Below are 12,459 nucleotides of genomic sequence, written 5' to 3'. Positions count from 1 at the left end.
GATCGCTTAACCCTTTGGCAACCGACATCATATACACACTATTAAGCGTCTTATTTATTGTATAGAAATAAATCTGACAATAAGGGAATAGCAGGGCCAACCCTGCATCATATAACATGCATCATGTCCTGCAGCGCATATACATTTCAATGTACAGGAAATATGGCTCCATATAACCGGGCGGAACTACCCCATGGAGGTGCTTTGAGAATTATGCCCCAGATGTAGAATGAATGAGTCTTAGAACTCACAAAGAAGCAAGAACGGCAACAAAAAAAAAAAAAGACGCTTCATCCAGACCAAGCAATCCAGGATCCGCGGCTCCGGAGGTCTCACACACAATGCCAGTACAGGCAATCCATGTAAACAAAGCCCTGCCAGTGGCACAGCACTGAAAACACGGTGGGTTGGAGCTGGCCATGTGCCCAAGCGGCACTTAGTAAAGTAATATATGGCGAAAAGGCATGTAATGCCCACGGTGAAGCGTACGGTACCGGGAGGCAAAGCTATAGGCGCGGAGGCACATGGATTGGTGTATTGTCAGCTGCACCCCCCCTTCCGCCCCTTATATCACTGCTGCCCAGGCTTGTTATGAACTGGTCCCGGCGTCTTACCTCCTGAACTGGTCGCCCAAGAAAGCAGGAAAACGAACCGCAGGATTCCCATGGCTGGGGAGGGTCAGCAAAAACACATTGACCCAGCGGGCGGGTAAAAAGCGACTTACAAGCGATATCTTCCCCCTCGGGCTTCAGGGGAAAGCGGAAGCACCCGGTGTCCCAACCAGATCTATCCGACAGGGGAGGGTACCAGTCGGGACCGCCTTCCGCGTGACGTCACCGGCGCAAACCCCGCCCGCTCACTGCTTTCCCAACTAGCTCTTGACAAATAGTGTTCCTACTCGCTTAACGCTGTGTGTGCCGGGGCAGCCGTGCACTGGTCACGTGTACTGTGTTATTTATATAAACGTATGTACACGTAACACTTACAGTATATATTTATAACGAATTTATATATATATATATATATATAAATATAAATTCGTTTTCTGTATCTACCTACCCATCTCTCTATTGCTTGTTATGTATTAAAATAAAGCAACTAAAGTTACAACCGTTACAACGATATGAAAAAAACTTAGGTCACCCATTAAGGAAATTAAATGTTGGTTACCTTTTGATCCTCATATATGTCATTATAAAAACACGTAAAGTTTTTTTTTTTTTTTGAAAGGACTTTTCCAGTTTCTGTGGAAACAACCTATGGCTGCCTGCTTCTGTGTCACATGGCGGTTGGGTTCCTGGCAGAAAGGAAGCAAGTTTCACCTGATGAAAGAATTATATACAGGAAAGGCACATATTCACCAGTATTATGAATGATGCTTCCAGTGTTGCAAAAGTGCTAAATTTGGCAGACAGCACCATTAATGTTTATGGGGATTGTTATCGCTATTAAACATAAAAACGATTCCGCCCTTCTTTTGATGTAGAGAATCCGACCATAATAAGTATACCTGGGAACTTCTGTCTCCGGCTACCTGGACTACCTGCGGGACTCGGCCAGGACTGCCCACTGACGTCAGGGGAACTCCCACTAGTGTTAGCAGGACCTCCCACCGACGTCAGAGGGAATTCCATCGACATCACAGGACCGCCCGCTGACATCAGTGGGCAGTCCTGGCGGCGTCCCGCAAGGGAAGTCTCCAGGTAGTCGGAGCCCAAAAGTTCCCAGGTATGATAATAAGTCCTTGGTCTTGTCTTAGTCTCGGTAGCCCTATGGCTAAACCATGCATGTTTACATTTTCTTTACAGGCAGGGTGAACACTGGCACTTTCTGGCCTGGGGACAAATAGAGCCTATTGGAACCTTGCCCCCCACACCACCTACGCAACACACACAAACTTACATAATTACACACATATACTTGCTCAATGCACGCTCCCAATACACACGTATATGCATTCATGTCCAAATGCTTACACATATGCATTTATACTCATATATGCTTCATACATACATACTTTCCATTATCCCCTTACTTCACTTGCAGTTTTCTTTCTGGCGCTCGTAAACCATGCAACCAGCCTTGCTTTTACAACGGAGTCACATAACCTTGAGTTATGTAGCCCCGCTGTGTCCCTGCCTTCATTGGCCGGTCCAAAATTGTTAAAAAAAGGGCTGCTCCAATCTGGACTGGCCTAGTTGATATTTGTGAACAATTTTGGAACGGCCTGGGGGCAAGGGGGCAGTTTCAGCTGCTTACTGTATTAGCCTCTACCACTTCTGAACACAAGCATGACAGTGGGCCAGCTACCTGGGACAAAGGGTCTGTGGCCAAAAATGAGATGTCAGTCAGGGCCCATGAGGGGGTGTGCAGGGGCCTACATTGTAACTCGGCCCATGGTTGTAAAGAGGACCCCAATCCAAAGGAAGGGAGCCTGAAATTTCCTGGATTTTCAAAAAACGTTAGCATTTATTGCATCCACATTTTGCGCACACCTACAAAGTTATATATATCATAATTCATGATAATATTATGTAGTGTTGGAATACGTAGGGGTATAATCTGGGCTGGTCCAAGATATTGTGCTGCCTGGATTCAAGGATGAAATGCTGCCTTCCCTAACCTGCAACCCCAGGCCCCTAACCAAAGATAGTCTAGCAAAGTTATAAGTGGTATAGTTTTCAGCATACAGTGATCAGCCATAACATTATGACCACTGACAGGTGAAGTGAATAACACTGTTAATCTTGTTATCATGGCACCAGTCAGTGGGTGGGATATATTAGGCAGCAAGTGAACATTTTATCCTCAAAGTTGAAGCAGGAAAAACAAGGGCCAAATTGTTATGGGTAGACTACCGGGTCAGGGCATCTCCAAAACTGCAGCTCTCGTGGGGTGTTCCCTGTCTGCAGTGGCTAGTATCTATCAAAAGTGGTCCAAAGAAGGAAACACTGTGAACCGGCGACAGGCTCATGGGCAGCCAAGGCTCACTGATGAACGTGGGGGCGAAGGCTGGGCTGTGTGATTAGATGCAACAGATGAGCTACTGGAGCTTAAATTGTTGAAAATGGTAATGCTGGTTCTGATAGAAAGGTGTCAGAACACACAGTGCATCCCAGTTTGTTGTATATGGGGCTGTATAGCAGCAGACCAGTCAAGGTGCCCATATTGACCCCTGTCCACTGCTGAAAGCACCTACTATGGGCACGTAAGCATAAGAACTGTACCACGGACCAAAGGAAGGTGGCCTTGTCTGATGAATCACATTTTCTTTTACATTACATGGATGGCCGGGTGCTTGTACGTCACTTACCTGGAGAACACATGGCACCAGGATGCATCCATGGAGGCCTCATCTCGCAACTTACAGGAGTTAAAAGATCTGCTACTAACATCTTGGTGCCAGATACCACATCACACCTTCAGTGGTCTAGCGCAGTCCATGCCTTGATGGGGCAGGGCTGTTTTGGCGAAAAAAGGGGGGCCTACATAATATCAGGCAGGTGGTGATTTAACCCTTCAATGGACATATTGAAGGGGCATATTTTCTCCCACTTTTCCATTTTTCAATATCACCATGGCAACTGCTTCAGCAGGGGCATCACTAAGGGCCAGTGCTTTATAAATAAATGTAAAGTAAGGGGGGCTAAAAGAGGAAAAGCCCTGAGCGCCTGTATCGGCAGCCCCGCTTCCTGCGCCACTTTTCCCTCATGCAGCACATGGTGTGTCTGAAAAGCCCTACACTGATTGGTAGCAGAGTGATGTGTCAGCCAATCATTGCAGGGCTTTTACAGAGCATCACTCTTGAGTGAGTGTAAGGAGCAGGGGAAGGCTCCACGCAGGACAGAGAAGCAGCTCTGAAGAAAGGAGAAATCAGGCACTGCCACCTGCTGAAAGATTAACAGCTATTTCAGTTGGACTTTAGAAAGGTCTGTGTTTAGTGGAGAGGGGAGAGTGTGGGGTGACAAAGGTCACTGATTTATAGCCCGCTCCTCCCTCATAGTTATTGTTGCTAGGAGCTTCATTTGTTTATTTTATTTTTACATGATTGATTCCAGCCATATATACATTGTTGCTAGGAGTTTGTACATAACATTATATATTACTGCCTCAAGCTTCTTGTTGCGTTTTACTTGCAATCCCACATTAAGGCATGAGGTTTTCTTTTTTATGATTGTTTTTTTTCTTTTTTGTTCCCTTTCAGTAAATGTGTTTTAACGGATGGAATAATGCACACAGAATGTCCACGTGTATATTTTTTCCCATTTCGATAGCCTTGTCTCAGGTGCTGAATGTTGCCAGGTCTCCTTTGGTTACATATTAATTATCTGGTTTCATTAAAACGCTTTTATGCGTTTAGTGGTTTATGTACCATAAATTTCCAGAAATGATTTCATGATTTGTGTAACAACAAATAGTCATATCCTTAACAAAAAGGAAAATCCATTTTATTGATAGCAATAGTAAGAAGCGCGTAATTTACATCATTGACCTTGAGCAGATGTCTTAATCGTCTCATAATGTCAAGCACTTGCTATATAATTAGTTGTTGAAAAATACCTTTAACTATATTAAGACTGTATAATATGCTGCAATTCATGAGTAAATGCATTGGGAATAAAATACCATATACCGTATATACCGGCGTATAAGACGACTTTTTAACCCCAGAAAATCTTCTTAAAAGTGGGGGGTCGTCTTATACGCCGGGTACTAATTTAGAAACCCCTAAAAAATGCATCCACCGGGTACTTACCAAGCCGGAGGTTCCCACGAAGCCACCAATCTCTAGGGGAGGGGCGAGTGAAGAAGCCGCCTCCCCTGGGCCGGTCTTCAGGGCCGCGCCGAGGTAGGTGCAAGATCGTGATCTCCCCCAACTAGCCCTGATCAGCAGGGCTGGTTGGGCAGATCACGACCTCCCTCTAACTAGCCCGACATTAGGGAGCTCGAGGTCTGGCACTTCAGACCTCGGCTTCCCTGCTCTCTAATCACTACGTGCCGGCTATTGATGCCGAGCGCAGGGATGACGTCATGTCCCGGCGCTCGGCATCAATTGCTGGCGCGTAGTGATGAGGGAGCAGGGAAGCTGAGGTCTGAAGTGCCAGACCTCGCGCTCCCACAACTGGATGGAAGAAAGAAGACAGAAGATAAGGTAAGAGATGGGGAGAAAGGGGTGTGAGTGCAGTGTATGTATGTTGGTGTGATATGGTCAGTGTATTTGTAAGCTGGTGTGTGTATATATATATATATATATATATATACACACACACACACACACACACACAGTGTGTGTGTATATTTATATATATATACACACACAGGTGTGTGTGTATATATATACATACGTGTGTGTATATATATATATGTATATACACATATGTGTGTGTAAAGGCAGGGGTGTGTGGTGAGGGCAGTGTATAAATGTGTATGTATGGACAGGCATATGTGTAGATATATACATATATCTATATACACATATATATATACACACATATATATATTATATATATGTGTGTGTGTGTGTGTGTGTAAGGGAAGTGCATGTATGTATATGTCAGCAAATCACCGGTAAGGTACATCGCTTGCCGTGATTGGCTGGTTGTTGTATGCTGGGTAGAGGGGTAGTCTTATACGGCGAGTATAGTCCAAACTCTATATTTGAACTGTAAAAGTTGGGGGTCGTCTTATACACCCAGTCGTCTTATACGCCGGAATATACGGTATTTGCTCAATTATCAATTTTATTTTTTTTTTTAAATCAGAAAAACAATCTCATCTTATAATCAAGGTCGTCTCTTATTCAGACCAAAGATCTGCACCGCTATGCTTCCACATAGCACTTCCGCTAATCTGTCGAATCAGCACTTCCGCCGCCTACTATAACCCCCTGGACACGTTATATGCGCGCTTGTGTGCTTTCAAACACCTGCCAGACTCCAAACTGCAAGCCAATAAGCACACACGTGGGCGGTGGCCATGTGAGTTGCTTAGAGCTCACATAACCCAACCGCTAGGGAAAGATCTTCACAAAGTATATGCTGCACGTGAAATATAAATTAACTTACTATGCATTACACCCAGTCCTACCCCCACACTACTGTACATTAATGTGTGTATGCATGAGTGTGCATATGAGTTAGCTTCAGGGTTGTGATGATTCAATAACAATATTATAATTATCTTTTATTAACACAACGCTTAATATATTCAAGAGGTATGACAAGACGAGAATTGAAAGACTAAGACAAACCGATACATTGGGTAGAGGGGTCCTGCTCGCAAAGGGAATGGGTGAGGAGAAACATAAGGCACAGGGAAAGGGTGAGAGGTAGTGTGGTGGTTGTGACAAGGAAGTTCTAGCAGCCAAGATGGTATGCTTCTCTGAAGAAGTGAGTTTTGAGATGTTTCTTGAATGTTGGGCGGGAGGGTGAATGCTGAAGATTCCAGAGATATGGGGCAGCCAATGAATTAAAAGTAGGAAATGGCCATGTCTCTTATCACCAATCACTACTAGAAAATTGAAGGCTCTGTGAGCAGAAAGAACCGTATAATTTAGGATTGGAGGGGCTAGTTAGCAACCTCTGCGCGGGTTGCGTACAACTGCAGCCCTACCTAGTTTGCCTAAAAATGAAAAGTTGTATGGGCTGTACCGCTAATTAAACATACTCATCCCGCAAGAAATACCGTAGTGACTATAGCCTTCCTTCTTTGGGCTAGCCATTTCCTACTTTAGTTTTAATGTATGAATTAAATGTTAAGTTTTATGCATATTGTTATTTGTTGGTGGATTGAGTCCCAACCCCTTATTATAGGGGCGAGGCTTATAGCTCTTTAGTACTATTATAATGATATTAAATAATGACCCAAAAGGGTCTTATATCTTTATTTATATATATATATATATATATATATATATATATATATATATATATATATATATATATCTTATATTCAGGCCTTTATTTTTTTTCTTCCAATAAAATCGAAAATTTTAAGGGGGGGGTCGTCTTATAAACATGCAAATACAGTATGTGAAATTACTTACACTGCCTTATTTGCTTTATTATAAGACAAGGTTTTTGTATATGATGCCATGGTGTCCCAGCTTCTTCGGGCGGTTCATATTGCCCTATGAACCTCCTGAAGAAGCTATGACTAGGATTTCACCCAGTGAAACACGTTGAGAGGCACGTCTAGAGGCACCGTGAAGCAGCATTCCTGGACCTGTTCTGACTTGTGAGACTTTTCCTGTGGACTGCCTTTAATGAAACAAAATTGGAATATTTCAGAAGATTGGTCTGTATGATTCATCATTTCTTATCGAGGCATTTTTTCACTTTGTGTTTGTGAGTGCATTTAATTGATTACCACTTATTGTTTTTACAAAATACTAGGCTATCATTTGTATTTGTTGTTTTTATTTTCCCACATATCGCATCCTGCACCCTCCAAAATCGATATCTTTCCATTGTTTCATAAGAACCTGCGGAGTGCCAGGGAAGGCTGCGTTAATGCGTTTGTACGTGTGGGTATTATTTTCTATTTTATTGTATTTATTTAAGAGTGATACACCTGTTTGCTTTTGTTCACTAGACGGTAGACTAGTTAGTAAATGGATCCTTAGTTGTACATATCAAACTATATATCAATTCATTTCTATTTTGATTTATTTCACGCACGTCACCATAGATTTGCTTCTGCATACATCACCAATGCAGTTTCCAGGACGCAACGCATGAGGAGAAGAGCTCTCGGGTAACAATATAATCTAACCTATACATTTGCTAATGGTTTAGCTTACAGAGTGCATGTGTGAGGTGGCAGACACTGTTATTTACATATATGTGCATGTGATTGTGGCTAGCTGTAGTGTCATATAGTCACTGTCCATGGTACTGACAGAGGAACAAGGCTTGCTAGCCAATTTCCCTGATCTGTAAGAAAATAATGGGTCAATCCAGGAATAATAAACTTTTCTGACAAGAGTTACTAAGGAGTGAGTGAAGCAGCTCTAAATCCACAGATCCACTGACACCAGCTTACTATACAAGTCCACAAATAAAGGCTGGCATTCTTTGCAAATAGAAATGAGCCATGGATATGAGAACCCGTTCAAAGCTGGGACTGTCCCTTATGATATCAGACAGTTTGTATGTACACTATTCTAATTAAACAGCCCCCGGTACTTATGTGACTGTAACACTGTTAGGGTACTTAAAGGCTGACGATCACTAACACTGCACCGGGGGGCATTTAGTACGGGTGTCCTTTACGGCAATTTTAATACTGCGGGGGAAGAGGACGTTGGGTCTAATTATTATCATACTTTTTCCCTGTTATATTTAATACAGAGAATCAATGGAAAAGATATTAATCCATAAAATAACAATTCCCACAAACCAATTGCCACAGTACATTATTACCTAAAAGGTTAGTGAATTTTATACTAACACAATCAGCATGACCGGGCGCGTTATTTATCTATCGCATAAACGCATGTTACATGAAATAACATTAAAAGCTGCACTAACGGCTTCTGCACATGTACCGGGAGCGTCATGACAATCCCACATTCCGATACACGCAAACCAGCGACTGCAGTTTTAAAACGAGCCGCTCCCTTCCCGTCTGCGCATGCGTACTGCCATACCTCAACTTCCTGCCAAATAGTGCGCTCAATGGGTAGGGCAGGTTTGAAGTGGGCGTAGGCTTGTTTTCTCGATGACGTCACGGGCGTCGGCCTCCTGTGCTGACTAACCCTTTCCGTTCCGGGGGTTAATGGCCCAGTGAAGTAACCGAGTGTGTGCCGTGCATTATTATTCATTCTCTGCTTGCACATATGTATGACTAGTGTGTCTTCAGCCTGCACACCCGGCGTGTAACCAGCTGAATGTTATGTGCACGTCTGTAACATGTCTAACAAAATCATGCAGCGTTTCGTGTTACTGATGTAATAAGAACACAAAACTAATGAATCATATTACCCAAGGAGAAGAAAAATAATCTCATTATATCAGGAAAAAAAGAAGCCCAACTATCCAACATGCAGCTATAGTCACTCCTATGTATTTAATACATCTTTGTACTGTTACATTTGCATTCACTTTATATCTACCAGTTATCTAACAGCATTTTTATATTTCACATGTATACTGGTTTATCAACTATTATACCAATACATTTAGTATTTATCATTATATCATTACTATTTCAATACATTCATGCTTATTTACTTTGCAGCTGGGGCGCTGAATTTTAGTCCCTCTGGAACACCAGTATTGGACAGTATATATATATACAAAATATAATATACCGTATTTGCCCGAATATAGGCCACACTTTTGTCCCCCACTTTAAGTCTTTAAAGTGGGGGTGCGGCCTATATTGTGGGTTTAGCACAGGGATAGACAATTCGTATTGCCTGACACCCGGGACATGCAGTTCCTGGCACCGGGCGGGTGGTTTTCTTTTTAATTTAGCGCAGCAGGGTTAGGATCCAGATCCCCCGCAGCGATGCAGGGATGCGCGTAGACAACTTCCGCTGCCTCACTAGACACCAGGGAGTCTGGGGGTGCATTGGTAAGTTTGGGGGGGTGGCATATCTAGGAGCAGAGTGGCATATCAGGGGACAGAGTGGTATTTCTAGGGGGCATAAAGCATATCTGGGCTACCTGGAGCCTTCCCTTAAGGGATGTGGCCAGGACCGCACACTGATGTGAGCAGCAGGTCCCGCTGACATCGGGGGGTCCCACTGACGGCAGAGGGCACCACCCTCATTTAAAGAGAAATGGGCGGCAAGTGGGGCATGTCAAGCCCCCGCAACCCGGAGGATTCGGTTCTGGAACCGGAGAAGCGGAGAAACGTTGTCTGGCTCATCCTTTTTGTAGGAAAAATACCGTATGAAACAAGAGCCATGTGACACAAAAGGAGGCCCTGCCTTTTGTGTTGAAGCTCTATAACTCCCAAGTGTCCTGTTTTTCTGGCATTGTGCCACCGTCCCCACGATTTACCTTCCATAGATTTTACATAATTATTTTATATCAGCAGGCTACTATATTGCTTAGAATCTCTGCAGGATAGCGATTGTTTTCCTTACGGTTGTATCACAATTAAAACTCTTTGAATACAGTTTGCTATCCCTGACAGCCCCACTAAAGAATGCATGATAAAGTATTCTGTGAGAATTTTAATATGCATTATTAAAAAAAAATAAGTACTTACATAAAAAGCTGCAGCTACAGAGCTACAGCTGCCCTCCTCATCCTCCATGGTCTGGCAATCCTTGCCACTAACTGGTTGCTTGAAGCAGCCAATCAGTGGTAGGAAAGCCCTCCTATTGAAATCACATGAAACAATGGTCATCTGCATAGACCAAGAAGCGAAAGGGGAAAATGCATTTGGGGGAGTTGGCAGGTGAGAGGAACAGCACAAACATTCAAAGGAACTACACAGCTTTCATGTGCATTAAAGTGTCCCTTTAGTTTAATATTTTATTTATTCAATATATCACGCGACAAGTACTGTACAATCTTGGATACAATATGCACCGGTGTATAATACACAGGTACAAACTTACCCGTTATACATGTGTGTAATATACACCCATAATTCCAGCGTAACAGGAACGGAAGAAGGCGGGGTAGATTGCTCACAGGTAATAAAGGCATACTCACCAACATTTCCTTCCTGAAGCCCGGGATGAAAGGGGGCGGGGCCACACACTCTGCAGCATTGAGCTTTAGGCTACCCAATACAGATACTGGGTAGCTTGGAGCTAATTTACAAGCATTTAGGCATACATAAGTGTCATTTATCAAGGAAGCCTTAGGGAACTAGCCTGGAGGCAAGAAGAAAAAACTAGTGACTAGTGCCAAGCCTGCCATAAGGCCTCGGTGGACGCCAGGTCCCCTTCTTCGTTTTCTTCTTAGGGCGCGCTCCACAAGGGATGTTTTTTCTCGCCACGACCATAAGGCCTGCAGGAGGCCTGGATCTTCATGGTCCCTTCCCGCAAGGGTTGGGACCATTGGAACAGTCGCTAGAGGAGGGGAGGCCGCTCAGAGGAGCTACCAGTATCCCATCCTCACCAGAAAAAAAAAACGGACCTTTTTAGGGGACCCTGCTCCACCTTGGCTTTTCAGTGTCAAAATTCTGTGTCTGAATACTCTTCCAAAATTCTGTGTACGAATACCGTTGTTTATTTAAAATAAGTATTCAAAATACAAAAAAACCCACACTTGCTCTGTGCAAAAATCAGCGCAAGCATGTGGGGGAAAAAACTACCGTATAAGACGACTCCCCAAAATTTAAATATTAATTTAGACAAAAAGAAAAAACCTGAATATAAGACTACCCTATAGGAAAAATGTTTTAATAGTAAACATGAATTCACATGTAAACTATTGTTTCATATTTATGATTGAGTAAAATGCATTTCTTGTTTTTATATTTCATTTTATTTGCCAACCAGCTCCCCAGTTATGCACACCTGCCCCCAGGCTTGCCACTCTGCCCCCCCCAGATATGCACAATACCCCCTTATATGCCACTCTCTCCCCAGAAATGCCTTATACTCCCTATATGCCACTGCCTCCCAGATATGCCTTATATCCCACTATATGCCATTTTGCCTCCTATATGCATTATACCCCTATATGCCACTTTGCTTCCCAGATATGCCTTATACCCTGTATATGTCATTCTGCCCCTGATGTCTTATACCCCCTATATGCCACTCTGCCCCCCCAGAAATGCCTTAGACCCCCCTACATGCCACTGCCCCCACAGACTTACCAGTGCATCCCGAGACTTGTCCCCCAAGCTTCAGACTCCCTGGTGTCTAGTGGGGGCAGCCGGTGGACATCTGTGCGATGCACATAGAGCTTCTATGACTGAGCACTGTAAGGTTATGTGCTCCATCATAGGAGCCCCAGTGGAAGTGCCAGGCGGAAGCAGGTGCATTGACCGGCTGCCAGAGAGAAGGATCCAGGTCCCCTGCAGCGCTGTGTGGAATCCTCCTCTTTGGCAGTCAGTGAACGTTTGCGTGCACACAACCTCAGCTTCTGCCAGGCACTTTTGCTGGGGCTTCTATGATGGAGCACCGGACAGTCATGCCATGTCGGCGCTCAGTCATAGAAGCTCCAGAGTGCCGGCAGCAGCGGAGGACACCAGAGAGGAGTATAAAGGTCCCCGGCAGCACTGCAGGGGATCTGGATCTTAGTCTTACAGTCAGACCTCTATTTGAGGCTTTTCCTCCCTCACAGGAACTCACCTAATCTTAGCCAAAAGCTCTTTTGTACAGTGCTGCAGAATATGATGGTGCCATATAAACCACATAATAATTATACATTGCAAAATGACAAAATAACCAGTGCCAACATTTCCCTATACATTTGGGTAGGTTTTGGTAACACTATGTAAAAGCTGTTATTAGTTTTAGCTAAAGACACCACATGCAAGAAA

General features: G+C 43.8%; 1 protein-coding gene across 1 annotated transcript in view; it reads right to left on the bottom strand.

The window, feature by feature from the left end:
- The window catches only part of ADAM10 (ADAM metallopeptidase domain 10), a 79,003-nt gene extending 78,217 nt beyond the window's left edge, over window positions 1–786 (bottom strand). Inside the window, exon 1 of the mRNA XM_053461903.1 lies at window positions 615–786. Coding sequence (XP_053317878.1) covers window positions 615–666 — 52 coding nt within the window. The 5' untranslated portion in view covers window positions 667–786. The remainder of the gene's footprint in view (window positions 1–614) is intronic.
- Between the last annotated feature and the right edge of the window lie 11,673 nt (window positions 787–12,459).

This window comes from Spea bombifrons, chromosome 4 (genome assembly GCF_027358695.1).
Source record: "Spea bombifrons isolate aSpeBom1 chromosome 4, aSpeBom1.2.pri, whole genome shotgun sequence".
Lineage (NCBI taxonomy): Eukaryota > Metazoa > Chordata > Amphibia > Anura > Pelobatidae > Spea > Spea bombifrons.
Note: the sequence above shows the minus strand (reverse complement) of the source record. Positions and strands in the feature narration are given on the sequence as shown.